This window comes from Rhipicephalus microplus, chromosome 1, assembly GCF_043290135.1.
Source record: "Rhipicephalus microplus isolate Deutch F79 chromosome 1, USDA_Rmic, whole genome shotgun sequence".
NCBI lineage: Eukaryota > Metazoa > Arthropoda > Arachnida > Ixodida > Ixodidae > Rhipicephalus > Rhipicephalus microplus.
The window spans coordinates 78,395,350-78,412,160 of NC_134700.1; the positions used below are offsets into that span (position 1 = coordinate 78,395,350).

The 16,811-nt window shown below is 42.9% G+C and overlaps 1 protein-coding gene across 5 annotated transcripts in view; it reads left to right on the forward strand.

The window, feature by feature from the left end:
* Positions 1–1,669: 1,669 nt before the first annotated feature.
* Positions 1,670–16,811, forward strand: part of LOC119178658 (transcription termination factor 2-like) — a 123,429-nt gene continuing 108,287 nt past the window's right edge. For 3 of the 5 annotated variants that reach the window (XM_075869558.1, XM_075869552.1, XM_075869565.1), the window contains exons 1-3: positions 1,671–2,533; positions 3,299–3,938; positions 12,228–12,498. In XM_075869558.1, the coding sequence (XP_075725673.1) occupies positions 2,294–2,533; positions 3,299–3,938; positions 12,228–12,498 (1,151 nt within the window). In that variant the 5' untranslated portion in view covers positions 1,671–2,293. Of the gene's footprint in view, positions 2,534–3,298; positions 3,939–12,227; positions 12,499–16,811 lie in introns of all 5 variants that reach the window. The other 2 variants (XM_037429880.2, XM_075869572.1) reach the window with 2 other exon arrangements.

Below are 16,811 nucleotides of genomic sequence, written 5' to 3' on the forward strand. Positions count from 1 at the left end.
TGTTCAGATAGCGGGGTTCCTATGGGAGCGCGTGTCCCCGCTCTCGTTCAATCGCTCGCCGTAGGTGGCGCTACCTATAACCTGTTCGTCTGCTACTGTGCGGCCGGCAGGAGGGCGACGGACTGATACCATGCGTCTGCTTCTGTGACAAACTGCCTATACGTGTGATTGTTTTTTGCTGAAAAGGCTAACGTGTGCTATGTGTTACATTTTAGTAGTTAGGCTATACTGGTTGATTGACTTCTAAAGCTGTATATTTGCGTAGAAATGTCTTGCTGCATGGTTGTTTTTGCCATTCCAGCCTAAAAAAACTTCAATTTAGTATTCATAAAGCTTTTGACTAATAATGTACTCATTGGTAATAGAATATCAAACTGATTTTAGGTTGTTTAGGACGCGTCAGGTGAAACGCAGTGCCCCTGTTGAGCACTTACCTTGGACACTCGCCCTGGACAGGTGTTACACACACACACACACACAGAGAGACAAACTGTGGAGGCAGCACGTAAATATTTCATATCATTAATTTTTTTATGGATTTCGGCGGCATTTGTTGAGGCAGCCTTCGGGAAGGGTGCTCGAACCCCTCGCAACCCACCGCTACGCATTTTTACATAATTTACAGATTTCGTATATTTACTTTTTTCTTGTGTGCTATATTTAAATTTCTTGGCACTATTTGTGGAGCCTGCCATATTAGCCGCGGTACTTTAAAAAAGCTTTCATGTTTTTTAGCTCAGTGAATTAGCATAACACACGGAAATAAAGTTTACTAAAGCACCCTGGTGCTTCTTGCTAGCTTGCAACTCGTTCTGAATTGAAACGACTCTCAAAAACACAAGACTCACCTTTTCTTCCAATTGCCTCGATCCATTCTTCCCGTATGTCTGTGGCAGGAAACTCGTGAAAACTTACTTTACTTTGTTTGCCTTGTTCCGATTTGCAATATGGCACGCAGCAATACACCATACTTACATTTGAGGTGTCAGCTCATCTAAAAAAAAAAACTGCACGCGGCCACTATTAGAGCTGACTACTGCAGCTATCTGCCGTCTGCAAGTTTCTGCACACGACCTACTGTGTTTCTGCGTATCTTCTGCAATTTGTGTATGCGTATCGTCTGGAACCATCGTGATTCAGTGTGAACAATGAATGCCTAACAATAGTTTTTTTATCTCGTTGGACTACGTTTTCATTCAAGAAATATTTTCATAATAAATTTTCCTTCATTTGTAGAAAAGTTCCCGTCTGCTTGCCACTGTGACCCTTTGTGTGCTTTTTTTACGGTTCTATTTCTGCTTCAAACGTCCACACGAATGCAGCCAACTCTGACGAGGAATCATATCGCTTTATTTGCCATATTTTACACATTCATACACAATTCATGCACAATAAGAACGATTTGCACTGCCACAGCGATGGCTGAAGCAGACGACAGCGAACAGGTGCTGCCTAGCGCCACGCCGCTCGTAGGTGACGGCCCTAGCGGCAGAAGGTATGAACTAGAACGTGGGCGCTGGAAGAGGTGCTCTCTGGGCAGGTCAGGAGTGTAGTAGGTCATGGTAGAGGCAAACGCCGCTAGCGCCTCAAACGGATGACGTCACGTGCAATCCTTCTATACGCGAAAAATCACAAAAATTGTATTGGGATGGATATAAACAACGTTAGTAAATATAAAATAGCAATGAAAATGAGCGGTTGAGCTTAGATGAAGATGATGTTCGAGGCTTGCGAATATGTAGCAGAACAAGGCCTCTAGACATCTCGCAGAAGCAGCAACCAGCCATACTCCAGCAGCAGCAGCAAGTGAGCGTATGCTGGGCAGCTGAGTCACGTTCCGATTCAGTAAATTCGAACAACACGCTAAATCGGAAACGACGTATGTTGTGACAGTTTTTGTGACGTCACTTTCGTACGGTGCAGAAGATTTCTTTTCTCCGTGACTTTGACGCCTCCCAACGCGTCTGTACTCAAAGTACAGAAGGCGTTGGGGTGGCTTGTGCACCGCGCGGCGCAGCAGTCTCTGCCATACTTTTCTAGTCGTTTCGAGAAGTTTCGTGTTTCTTAGATAGTACAAGAATAAATTTTGTTTGTGTGATGAAGCCTTTAGATTTGTAGAAAAATAACTTAAATAGTCTTTTTACGTACGATACTAACAAGATAGCAAAATAACTTTCGTGGTTTGTCGACTCGTGGGTTTGCGATCTTGGCGGTGAACCAAAAAGTTTATCATTTGTCTACGCGCGATGCCTCGCTGACAACGCTTCGCGTGTTTTATGCTGTGGCGCGAAGTATGGAATCGTCGGGTGAGGGCGGCAAAAAAACGGGCGAGCAACCCGAGAGTGTCCGTCGAGAAAAATCGGAGGCGTTCTCGCGTCACCGTGGCGATGATCGCGTGGCCGGCCAACACGTAGTGGTGATGCCACCCGCACCACCGCTGCAAGGCTCGTCAGAGACTAAGAAAGTGGCGGCTACGTTCCCACCCACGACTAAGTCAAGAGAGGCACTGGAGTTGGAGATTCAAAAGAAAAAGGTTAGAGTTTACGCTACAGTACCGTGCTTGCACCTTTCTTGTTTTTTTTTTCAAATGAAGCACGCGAGCACGGTGCTTCTGTTTCGAAGTTGACGCGCTACTTCCATGCAAACAGCGGGAGCGCCTGTTTCGCCCTCATTTCACGGGTGTGTACTATCGCTTGCACGTGTTCTTGAATGTATACGTTACAATGCATGTCCTAATCGCGCTGCCAGGAACTAGACGAAGTGACCCCAGAGAACTTGACTCACACTTGGCCACACACACAGGATGATACGTCCTGTGTGTGTGTGTGTGTGTTTTTTTTTTTTTCGTGGTCACTTCGTCCAGTTCGTGGCAGCGCAAATAACCACGCATTCGGCATTCGTACCAACTAGGCCCCGTAGCAGCTTTACTTGCTTTTTAATATTATTGCATCCTTCTGATCCTTGCTGCATCCCGGAACGCGAAACTGATGCATGAAAGCGGGAGTTCTATGTCGCCACGTTTACCTCATTTTTCTTAAAAATGGTGAAAAAAAGTCTGAAAGAAGCGGGGACGCAATTATGAGTGTAATAAATGTCGGGAAGCAATGATACAAATGTAAAAAATCTGTCAACCAATTCAAAATTCGCATTGTTTTTCACCCTACGAGTGTAAAAGGGTAATGACAAGCTGTGCACTACTTTCATTAAGGTGGCCTCACATACACACGCGAAAAGAAAAAAATAAGCATGCTCAAAGCTTCATTGGTTCGCAACACTAGTTCTGTTTTTATACGTGCAGAAAGTGATTGGAACCATCAAGCTAAACACCCTTCCTGACGGAGGCAGACGGCTCAAAGACCAGCTGAAAGAACTGGAGGACCAGCTCTCCCTTCTGTGCCTGTCGGCAACAAGTAATGCCAGCACGAAAGGCATCTCTGCAAAGAATACGAGCGCAGCTGCTGAACATGTTTCCCGAGGGGAGGAGAGATCAGGCATGGCATTCGAGAGGGCAGTGCAACAAGCAGACACAAAAGCCGAGCTGCCAGCTCCCACTGCCAAAGAGCTGAAAAAGAGTGCCCCAACTGAAAGGGGTGCTGGAAAACTTGACACTTTTAAAGACAGCCAGCCTTACAAGAACTCTCAAACGAAGCATAGTGCTGATGCACATCATGCAAGTTTGTCTGCATCAAGAGGCAATGATAAAAAGCCTAGTGACAGGTCAAGCGAGGATGTAGGAAAGAGCAACGCTCTGCCCAAGAGTCCAGAAATGCAAAGGCCACCTGATTCTAGAGACTACAGAGCGCAGAGCTCATCGCCCAAGCATCTTCCGGAAGAGGGTGATCTGTCGAGCAGCAAGTGTGAGTCAAGCTCTCAATGCCCAACGGGAGATGTTTCAACTAAGGGGATATTGATATCGCCTTCAGAGAGTGCGGCGGAAGGTATGTATGACATGCTTTCATTGGACAGGCAGTTTTAAGCACAAACTGAAATGTGCAGCATTTAGGGATTGAAATGCAACATCAAATCTTTTGGTCTAAGGACTGTTATGCTCGAGATAATCACATCATGTCGTGATGAGTCTGCTCTAAAAATAATGTTGGCTCTGATCTATGTGTTTGAGTCGAAGCTTCACCAGAATCACCCAAACTGAGGCGTTTCAAACGAAAGTATGCATGTTGCATGGCCATAAATTGTCTTGTTTCAATACGGTGGTACTATAGATGGCTTGCACTGACGTCACCGAAACTGCCGTTTTGATGCACCAACATGTGGGGACGTGGCATTACCAATGTCACATTGATCTTATCAGTACGTCAAATGCATCTTATTCCCGCTGCCCCGTTTTCACATAGACACCACTTTATTGCCATTGAAGCCACCATCGTAGACTCCCAGGTCCTTTTAGAAGCTGCGTGACGACACTCAAGCCATCCATTACTTGTTTATGTACATTTGTTGTCTATGGTGCACTGTAACATGCACTTTTGTTGGCGTTTAAAGCTTGAAGGATGCTTAAGCAGTTCAATTAATAGTGTGACGCCACATCATTTCAGGCCCCATTTGCATCGCCTTCTCGTACTCTTTCCATGCATTGCTTCTCAGTGGGCACCTGAACCATTCCATCAGGAAGAGAATGCCTGTGCACGTTACAGTTAATATTGTAAAATATCCTAGGGCGTCTACAGTAAAGTACAGCTGTGAAGCACTCATTAGGCCACAATTCACCGTTTTGGGAAGTAGCAAAGTACACACGATGCCGCTGTAAGACAGCATGTGTGTCATTATCATCACGAACATAGTTTTTTGCTTGGTTTATACTGTGGTGAGGTTGACAGGTAACTATGAATGAGCCTATCGCTTATGGATGGACAGCTTCAAGCCACCACCCACTTGTTATGCACTGTACATGGTGTGATGCCTAGTGCGACTCTGCCATGCAATGTTGTATCTTTTAAAGAAGCACTGACACGATTTTGAGACATTGAAAAAAAGCCATTTTTTGTTTCATTGATAAGTAGTGTTAATGCTCACCCCTCACTGGACTCCAAAGACACGTATAAGGTATTCTTGTACTTTGATATAAGGGTTTTCGTCTTTAAGCATCGGCAAGCCCTACCGAAGTAAACATTATCCCAAAGAGTCAGCATCGTTCCACTAAGCGTGTGAACTCTGGGTCATGCTTGGAGCTTAAATCACAGAAATCACTGTCGGAATCACTGGACAATTCACTTATCATTGCTAATGTGCGTCATGAACAGATAACGAAATATGCTGCTAATACATCTCGAATTGCTCTCTCTTTGTGACATCACACTGAGATGACTTGTCAATGGGAAGCTGTCTCCTAAATATCGAAAGCGTAATTTTAATGTAGGCAGTATTATGGAATGCATATTTGATGCATTCCCGGGCACAGCAATAGTCTCTTTTATTTTTAGGGTTCTTGAAACCTGTGTTCTTATCTAAAGAAATAATTCGAAAATATCTGAAGTTTTTGTCAGTGCTTCCTTAATATGACGCTTTTGCTGATATGATGCCTCTACAAGGTCTTGTTTACAAGCAATTTCAAGCACAATCATGGCTCTGTGGTAAAACGTGTCACAGTCGTGCTAAATGTACGAGATCTATTTTATCTCAAATCCTGCTTATTAAATGCAAAGCATTTCTTTGCGAACCAAGGACAGTTGGACCATTTCTATTTGTCTGTCTACCTATGTCTCAATGCTTCGTAGTCATGTCCTTAGCTCCGTATGTACCAAATTAACTCAGGAGGACTTCATTGAATGAAGGACTTGATTCACAGGTCATGGCACAAATGTTACGATTTCCCTGTTGCAAATGTTATGAAATTCTTTGCACCAGTCACTTGTGGCACACATCTGCATACAGCTGCCCATAGTATGAGAGTATGTGCAACAGACGATTAACAGTTTGTGTCACCCCAGACTTAAAATGTCAATGTGACAGAGTGGAGCAGCCTGTGTCGTAGAAGGGAGACTGTCGACGTTGTTGGAGGATGTAATATTCTATTCTATGAAAGTAAAGAACAAAAGTCGCAGCGTGAGCTGGAATCGAGCTCCAGCATTCTGCATAGCAGTCAAGTAATCTTTCGTCGAAGCTCCCTCCTGCATCACCGCTTGCATCGCTCTTCCACGTTCTCCTTCTGTCTTTTCGTCACTGCCCTCTCTCCTCACAACAGCGAACGCGGGAAATTATCGCTTTTTCCTGTTGTCCGTCCAGTGGTTCGTCCATTGCTTGGGATGGCTTGCACTGCACGTGCTGCAAAATCACTCGCTTGGTCGTTCCCACCATAGAGCGTAGCAGACACTCTTCCACCCTACCGCTTTCATGAAAGCCAGCAGCGAGATCAGGCACTTAGTAGTCAAAGTCGCATTTGTAATATTAGCTCGTTGGCTGTATTTACACAGGGAACTGCTAGTTCTTTTTTGCTTACATCAGCATCTTTATACTCATGGTCAACATTGATCTTTCTTGCTAATGAACTATGCATTTCTTGCAACATGGACTCTTTATATCTACTGCAATAAAATGAGAAATGCATACAAGAAACCATGTTTTGCAATGAACTCATTTGGAAGTCTCATGGCCTCCTGTCATTTTTATTGTCCATTGGGTCGGTGGTTTGCATTTTTACTAAGTCATTTCAGAGCTAACCCTCTACATTTCTCTCAGCAGCATGTTAGAAGACAACTTACATGTAAGTTTTAGCCGAAAGTGAATCCCTAGACTTACTTTTGGATGACCTTTTTTTCTGGCAAATGTGATGCCAAAAATGTATATTTGATGCCAGAAATGCCCAAACAACTCTCAGTCCTCAAAGAAACCTGTGTTTCTAGTCATTAAAAGGAAAAGCACGTCACGTATTTTGTGCTTTAGAGATATCCTTTGTACACCCGTACAGTGAGACAATTGAGTCTAGGAAAACCTGCAAAGAAAAACAAAAAAAGAAATTGCACTCCTAAGAAAAAGCCTAGCTTTCTTTAAGGAATGAAATCTCCTCAGAGTTCAAGTTAGCAATTGTATTCTTTAGCTGGCTGGTTCTTTCATACACCTTTCTTTATGTGTATTTCTGCTTTGCATAGGCTTTACTATTTCTTTGCAAGTGGAAATAATTCTTTCTGCCCTTCCAAGAGTTCCTTTGTGGCTGCTGCTTTTGTTTAAAAGCGACATTCAAGGGGAACAATGTTTTGATACAGATTGATAAACTGCACTCTGAGAACTTTAATGTCACAAGTTTCACGATCATAAGTTCATTTATTACTTGAGAAAATCAAAGTTGAAATTTCATTTTTAAATTTCGCTCCAAATTCTCCGTACATAACGTCATGAACGTTAAGCCGTATTTTTCGTGCTTTTGTGACATGGGCCCAACGAAATTTTCTGAAACTCCGTGTGTTACGTCTGTGGTGCCCGTAGATGACAGTCTGCTTCATTTTTTTTATTAGAAACTACGCAATACCCAACAGATGCCGTCGAAATCTATGACGTCATGATGTTTGGTGTGGGGAGTTTGCAGTGGCGTCTCCAGCTGCATTTTCTTTTCGTGTGTTTTCTCACTCACCAAGTGACGTCTCCTGGTAAGAGTGGTGTTTTCGGGACTGTGAAATTGTACTATACTAATATGTGAAAAATTGTTTTGCTCTTTAGTGTTCCTTTAAACCTTTGACATATGATGGGCCCCATGAAAGGCCCATCATAAAATTCGCTGTAATTTTTCTTCTACAACTTTTGTAGAGCAGTAGTGTAGAGAGGACCTACTGATTACATGGTGACCCCTCATTGTAAGCTTATAAACTGCCCTTGAGCAGGTGAATTGAAAGATACTTATCGAATATTTTGTAATTAATTGCAATAGGGTACTTTTAGCTACGGCAAAGTATGACAGGAGCCTCACTATTATATGAACTTTAATTAAACTATTGTCTGAAAAATGAACTTCGTACAAGCAGCTTTAAAAACACTCCTACAGCAAAGTTCTAGCTGAGTAGTTGGAATGAAAATTATAGAATGTTCATGTCATATTGTACAATTACACTTGTGAACATTTGTGGAATAGTTATTTATGCACGCTAGGCAAATTTTTCTGACAATTGGCCAGAATGCAAATGACTTTCTTTCATCACTTATTTCAGTATAGCCATAACTGTGTAATGAAATACGTTATTTCCTTTCCATAATATATGGGCAAGTACAGTATAATGGTGGGTACCAGAAAAAATAGGTCTTGTTTTTTTGAAGTCTTGCCAAAGCTAGGAATATGCGGCAATGACTTTTCTTAAGATAGTAATGAAGTCATGTTCTTAAAATACATTATTGCATGAATAAAAGAGCCGTCTCGGCAATCTTGAATTAAGATCTACTCAATGCTACTGTGACAATCAGAACAATACTAAAGAAGTAGACACATTGCATTAGCACTTTAGCTTTTTCAAGAAGTTAAACTGTGCGCATCTAAACTGAGAATTGGCAGAATTATTGCGTAAAAGCTTGTTCTTAAATATTGCAAAATAGAAGCAGTGTGTTATGTTTACAAACATATGCCAAGCCATTTCATCCAGGCACTAAGTACATGAGCCCCTGAATTTCGAATGTGTTATGCACCAAGGAAACTTGACAACAAAGCTCTTCTGTCCTGTTAGTTCTAGTGAAGGACGCAGTGCCACATAGGCGTAATGAAATGTGACACTGCCGTCAATAGGATTTTTCAGGTGTGCGTGGCAGCAACTGTGAAAGTGATGAGAAAATGTGGGGACCATGTTATGTAAGTTTTATAGCTTTGTTTATAACGTGTCTCTGACAGTGTAGATGTTTTTCATGACAATGTAACCTTAGTGGGGAGCAATTTTGATGCTCTGTACCTTGTTCTGTGCAGGAAATTGAAAGCATTGCATGGGATTTAAAGTATTCAGAAGTACTCACATGATGAATTTGCATTTGCAAAGTTATCTTTTGTTTGCCAACCTATCTCCTAATTACAGATAAGATCAAGAGCATTGAGCTGTAAGTGACTAGAATATGTACTCGTGCACCTTTGTGGAACCCTCCAGAAGCAGCACAACGGGATTAGTCAGTCACACAATGAAGGATGCGTATTAGGCCCATCTAAACTTCAACATATATACAGTAACTAAGAATCAAAGCCATAGCATGCTAAAAAATTATATCGTAGCACTGTCAGCGAGTAGTGTAGTGTAATAGTGTAGTTTATAATTGAAGCCGCTGAAACAGTGGCTCATGCTGTGAGAGACCGCTTTTTTGTTGCTCCTATCTTTCTTTGGGACGTGGTCCACGCCCACAAGGTCCACACTGGGTAGGGGAAGCAAAGTAGTGGTTTACTGAGAGAGGCACACAAAATATATTGTTTTTGTAATAAGACATTCACACCCATTTACGAAAGAGGCTGCATACTACATATCTGGAATAGATTCAGCCGTTAATAGGAAATCTGGAGGGAGGAGGGGAGGCAACCCTTTTATAGCGAAAGCTGTTGTAAGATCAGAACAAGGATAACGCGCAGCGTCGTAGTTCTCCGCCCCCGGTGTCCGTAATCAGTATCGAGTGGAAAAAAAAACTCAGTAAATAAGAAACGCCAATGACAGAATAGGATTCGAACCCGTAATAGAAAATCTAGAGGGAAGAGGGGAGGCAGCTCTTTTATAGCGAAAGCTGTTATGAGATCAGAACACGGGTCACGCGCGGCGCTGTAGTTGTCCGCCGCCGCTGCCGGTGTCCGTAACCAATATCGAGGGAAAGAAACTCAGTAAATAAAAAACACCAATGACAAAATGGGATTCAAACCCAGGTCTGCTGCGTGCCAGCCCAGTATTCTACTACTGAGCCACGCCAGTGCTTGGAACTCGTTTCTAAACTGGCCTTAAGCAAGCTTGATATCGGGAAAGGAATCTTGTTGGTTGGTTGGTAACAACTTTATTGGAAGTCCGGCAGAGCTTTCGCCGACCGGGCCTTAGGTCTCTCGCGTGGGGACATGAAGACCTTGCCTGTGACCGCCGCCTCGCGGGCCTGCTGGACGGCCCAGAGTTGGTCACTGAGGCTGGCACTGCACAGGGCAGCAGCCCACCACAGCGGAAGGGTTCCGAATTCAGCACCTTGCGGATTTTTGTTGCAGTCCCAGAGCATGTGATTTAATGTGGCAACCTCAATATGGCATATCTTGCATATATTGGTTGGATATATATTGGGGTATAGTCTGTTAAACAGCGATGGGTTGGGATACGTGTGCATCTGCAGCTGTCGTAGAGCCACCGCCTGCATCCTGTTCAGCTTCTCGCTGGGTGGAGGGAAGGTTCGGCGGGCCAGGTAGAAAGCCTTGGTAATTTTCTTTTAGGTCGTCAAACGGTCCTTGGTGTATCCCCATAGAGGACGGTCGCCGGCGGGGTTCACGAGCTCGCGCGCCTTGGCGTGTGCCGTCTCGTTTAGGTTGCGGTGTGTCTCTGATACCTCTCCCATGTGAGCCAGAAACCGCAGGAGTCTGGTTTGAAGCTCTACCTCTTGATAAAATTTTCTATTGCGCAGGACTTTGGCCGCTTGTTGCGAGATCCATCCTTTGGCGAAGTTTCTTACCGCTTGTCTCGAGTCACAGAGGACAGTAGTGCATGACGGATCTGTGAGCGGGAGCGCCATTGCTACTTCCTCCGCTTCTTGTGCATGATCACATCGAATACTTGCCGATATTCTCGTTTTCCCCTTTCCAATCAACGACCATGATTGCAAGTCGCGAGCGGTCTGCGTATTCAGTGGCGTCAACAAGGAATTTTGTTAATATGATTAATAAAACATTTTAGAACATCAGAGGAACAGCCAGGCGTCATACAATGTCAATCGTGTAACGAGTGGGTTGTCCAATGCTCCAACATATTAGAAAATTGTCCTTGATCACCTATTAACTGTGGCGCATGCCCACTTCAGGCATATTTATTCATCATTGTCAGCGACTGCACAAAAAAATTTTCACAAAATTCCTAACAAGTGTGTAGCGGATACCACTCTTTTCCAAAGAATGAGGAAGGATAGCATAGTGAATGCTTTGCAGCGAAAGCATTATTTTTTATTGTGTAGTCACTTCAAGTCACCGAGGAAAAACATTCTTAAAGCGGCTTTTAATTGAATTAAATTGGATTTCATTATCTTTAATATTTTCTCCTTGGGAGCCTCCTCATTTAGTCATTGTCACCAGGATATCTGTTTTGCTGTAGAAAGATTCTTTATAAAATCAAGACAGTTCTGATTGCAAATCTCTCAATTAGTGAAATTTGATTTCTTCTAACCATTTTATATTTCATTAGATTAGGCTAACGTGGCGTGGTTGTTAGGTGGATTCTGTTTTGTTTGTTTTGTATTTTTCTCTTTTTTTGTCAGATGCTGCCCAAGTATATATTGTGCGGTTCTAGCAAATAAATCTTGTTGTAAGTCAGTGCCGCTGTCTGTCTCCTTCTTTCTCTCGTCCCTCGTTGTTGGTGCTGTTTTTTAAGTGAATCATTAGATTTAAAAGTAAAATATGTGATCCCCGTATCTAAATACTCGTTTTTTGGCCAATCCCTTAGAGTGGGTGTGTGCCGCGCCTTTAGGCCGTCATCATCATCATCATGAATGCTGGCCTACTACACAAAATTTATAATTATGGCGTAGTGGGTACCCAGCAGTGTGCTTGTAGTATAGAGTGTTTAAAAAAAGCTTGCTGAGCCATTGATCAGCTCTCGGTTTTTACTAGCCAATCTAACATTTAATATTTAACTATTATACTGTAATGACTGAATTTTCTGAAGAATTTCATATAACGATTACACCTTAGCTATTCAACAAATTCTATTATTTCTTTTCTTTCACTTTTTTTTTCACATTATGCCAAAATAATCCCGCCAATTCAAAACAAAGTAATACCATTTTTCTAGCCTGGATAATCTTAAGGTATTGACTTATATTAACTCTCGGCTTCTTGGCCAATCCCCCTTAGTGGGTGAGGGCCACGAAAAAGGATCAAGCAAGGCTTTAAAAGGCCGCTTTTCTAGCTTTCGCTGTGACTGTGCTGTCCATTCTGCGCAGGCCTGGCATTTTTTTTTACTAATGCCACGGCAAAGGCGTATTTCATGCGGAATTGCGGTAACACAGCTGCCACTGGTTGTCCTGATGGAAAAGTGTGTTCACCGTTCTGAATGCTATTGCCTAACACCAACCTCTGATGCCAACAGGACCAGGACTTGGTGACAGCGTCGTGGCCAAGAGGCGTCCCGTTAGCCCCGTGGCACGTGTCGGCGTCTGCCAGGAAGATTCTCGGCCTCCGACAAGTGCACTGCATAGCGTATACGACCGCCGCGTTCTCCTCACGTCTCCATTGCCGCTCAGCAAAGTGGCCGTTTCGTCGGCTGCAGTGAAGAAAGGAGCCACCTCAGAGACGCTGGGCACTCGCATCTCCAGAGGCCTGTCGCAGCAGTGCACCGCTCGCCTGCAGCCCTTGATCCAGTGGGTGCCACTCCTTTTAGCATAGGCACCATTGTTATAAGCAAAAAGAAACATTCTCAAAGAGACACAGAGAGGCACCCACATCAGAGATAGATGTTTTTTGATGCTGCGATGACAAACCCTCTCTTTTGTTAAAGGAAACACGTGAGTGCATCATAAAAGCATAATGCAAAATACGCAGCGTGTTGCCGCTCAGTCATCAATAGAGGTTGGTATACAAATTCAATAGAGTTTGTGGACATGTACTCTGCCAGGATAGCTCTTTCCGGCTTCCTTTAGTTGGAAAGCTAAAAAGGTAACATCTAGAGAGCAATGCTATGGCAGAAATTATTTCAGGTTGAAAACAGAAAATGTGAGTTTCAATGAAGTTAGATGGAACTGTCACATTAAGATTAGCATCCTAGAACTTATCATGCAAGATAGATGTGGGTGCCACATTTGGTTCATTATTAGTCGACAGTAGGCACTATCAGTCCAGTGCAAATCCAGGGTGGATGCCTGCTGAAGTTTATCTCTCTTGCAGGGCCAGAGTGCAGCCAATGACAATTTCATTGAAGTCCTTTCTTCCCAGCTTTTATTGTGCCAATAATAGGCACAGTGGTATGCCAACAAGGTTTAAGTGAAAGCCGTTAATATCTCTTGCTCACGTCCGTCTGTGCCCTGGCACGGGGCCAGGTGGCCGCCGGGGCGCACCAACGGATGGACACGGGTCGCATCGGACACTACAGCACCCTCGCTTAGCTTGCATAGTGTTGATGTGCCAAGCGTGCCCAATCATGTGAGGAGGGAGGCATGTGCATTGTATTCTGGTCTGACCGACCCCTCCTCGAAAAACACAAGTATTAGCCAAACACTCTTTGGAGTATAAGAAGTGTCCTTAAATTTTAATATTGTGTTGAGCATAAGCAGTGCTATCGTCACAATCAGTCATCATCTCAAAGGGTGACATCTTTCTTAAAAAAATACCTGTATGTGGGGCAGCTGTTCTATAAGTTATGTGATAGTGTGAGCCCTATTCATGGGATCATTACAGGGAGGGTAACGTACGTAAAATTTATGAATAAAGCTTAAAATACTGTATTTACGCGCATAATTTACACCTTCATGTAATTTGGCGCTCCCTTACCCACCCGAGCCAGCTCGCCAGCGTGCGCCCCTTTGGACATTTCGATGCTTCGGCTGAGTGCGCGCCTCGCCGAGTAGACAAGCCCTGTCAAACATACTGCGAGTGGGACGTCCCTTCTTCTGGGAACTTGCCCCGAACCAGGGTCCCTAGAATACCGCACTCGAACTCAAACCTGTTGACAGGTCGCCAGAACTGCTTGAGCGTTTGCCTCCCCCTATCTCCTAATCTCTGCCGCTGCGATAATGGAGAGACTGCACGCCTACATCACCACGGCACGGACGACTTTCTGCATTGGCGGCGTGGGAGGGCCTGTCGCTCCAACTGTTCCCATCGTTCTCTGCATCTGTGCCGAAATGCACGCTTGGTCGACATAGGAAGTTTAAGTTTCGCCATCCCTCCAACACGTTTTGGCAGTTTCCTTGCCATGTGCTACAATAATTATATATACGGCAAAATTAAAGTTCGCTGTTGTAAATTTCGCCGAAAAAAACTGGAGGCGTGCTGCTGCAAAGCACTTCAAGGGGATGTAGTTCAACGTGACGAACGGCGCGCTCGGTACGCGAGAGAGCAGAAGAGTACGTGCTTGTCAATGCAAGTTTCCTGCCATTGAAGGAGGCCTTTTCAATTATGTGGGGATGCTTAGTTCTTCCGGTATTGTCGTGTCATTGGACCTAGTTTCTCCCAGCATTGTCGAAAGAGCTTCAAAAAAATTGGACGTTCGAACGCGCTCGGTGGGACCGAGGACGATGTGCTTTGGGAGGGCGATGGCAACGGCCGTGACGATGATTTCCAATTGCACTTCGTGATCAGTGATTCCTGCTAGACCGCACGTGACTGGATCTGACTGGTTAAAGTATGCGTTAATTTTTTAAAAATAACAAATACATTTGTTAGTGCTTCAATTTATTTCTTTTTTTGAAACGTATATACTGTGCGCGTTATTCTGAATGCGCTTGCAAATACCCCACGTAATTTGCGCACCCCCTTCTCAGGACCCCAAATTCACGAATAAAAGTGCGCAAATTATGCGAGTAAATACGGTACTATGTAACGTACAAGTTCACTTTGTTTTTGTTTTTTATTTACAAATACTGCAGACCTTATTTTGGCCCAAGCAGCAGTGGGTACATAAATGTTAGTAGCAATATCAGAAATGGATTATAAGAAAAAACATATACCTATATACACACACTCACACACACATGTGGGTTAGAACACTATCGAAGCGCTGTCAACAGTGATAGACGTATTTATTTTCTAACAGTTTCGGGAAGAGTTCTCTTTTCGTCTGGGCACGAGTTAAAACTAACGTCGACGTTCAAGCTTGTTTGCTGCCGCGTACCTCTTGCCTTGAAAGATATTTACAAAAGTGAGAGGGAACTAGGAAGACCAGGAAAAAAAAAGACAAAGAAACGAAGTAAAAAAAATGAAGTAACGAGGAAGAGTGCAAACAATTAAACCAAACTGTGCACAGCCAAAGTAATTGGAAGTCCGCATCTGATTATGATCCTGTGCTGGCGAGTTCTCGACGTGTGTCAGGCAATCTAAAATTGTCACCATGGTAGGCGAAAGGAGCCCACCCCGCTGCGCATGAGTTTCTCCTTAATGGGTCGACTTCCCACCTTTGATCTTTTTATTTTTTTTTAACTTTCTTTCTTTCGCACGGACTTCTTTTGGTAGCTTGTTTTACAGTGTAACAACATGAGGAAATAATGAATGTAGAGGTGACTGATTGGTTGCTTAATAGTCTTATTATGATGAATGCAATCGAAGCACATAGGCAGGTCGATTACGTAACGTTCAGGTGGTATTTCGAAGTGACCATGATATAGTTAATGAATGATTTTAAGCCAAGAGACCATTCTATGGTGAGTGAATGTCTTTAGCTTTGCCTTATTGCGAAGGGCAGATACGCTCGCGAAACGACAGTAGCTCCAATAAATGAACCTTAATGCTAGTTTTTGCACCCTTTCTATTTGTTTAATTAATTATTTTTGATGCAGACCCCAGACGAGGTCTGCAAACTCTAACTTAGGCCTGATAACAGCTTCGTAAGCGATTAATTTCTGCAGATGGTGACGTAAGACGTAGTTTGCATTTTATGAATGCTAACTTTTTGAGTGCATTGCTACAGATGTTGCTTATATGGTAATTGTAAACTTGGTCACAATGTTCAGTTTTTAATTAATTTTTTTGCTGTAATCTTGAGACCAAAACAAAGCAATACCAAAAGAAGTTTTCTACATCATAGTGTTATTTTAGATCAAAATAAGTAGTGGATGTTGAGAAAAAAGCTGTTTACTGGTGGTCTGTCGTCAAAAGCTGTGTGAAAATGGGGCATAGCAAAATGCAAATTTGAAGCTTTCCCTTGGCACAGTGCCACTATATTGGCATCATCATAAAGTGGACAGATTGGAGCACAAGATAGCCACAAAGATGCATTTCTCCAATAAAAAATAAAGCCAGCTTCCTTCAGAGTTCCATTTTATCAGATTCTAGCTCCAATTTCTTTGAGCTCCATTCTCTCAGCTTTCATTTTTTGAGCAGTTGCTGTCAGTCATCCCTGTGCCATTTCACAATAAATTAAGCTATAGCCATTCTGTTTCCTGCACTTAGATTCTTAGACATTGGTGAGTGCCTTAATGCTGTTCGTATTTGTGTGCACATTATACAGACTTTTGTAATTGGCTTTTTGCGAAAGTTATTGGTAAAACATTATGTCCACAACATTTCAAAAAATTTTTTGGTTTACCTACATAAATATTAAAAATAAATCAATAGCATTATGGCAAAAATGGATCCTTGTGAATATCCTTATGCAAAAATTTTGATGCACTTTTGTCCAATTAGCTAATCAATTTTGGGATGACAATGAATCTATCAAGTGTTACAACTCAAAAGTTATATTAGATAGCTCAAACTGATTTCAGTTATGATATCAGCACAACAAACAACATCTGTATGCCGAATTTCATCCCTTTGGCTTGATAAATGACAAAGATAATTTTCATTGCCACGTCGTCCCTTAACTTACCTTACTTGCGAGCGTGACGCCCAAATATTTCACTTCCGAAGTCTTTTTAACACAAGCTTTATTCATGGTATAATCAAATACTAACAGATTTTGCTTGTTCGTTACTGCAATAGATGTAGTTTTTGGTACATTGGGCTTCAATCCCCATTTATC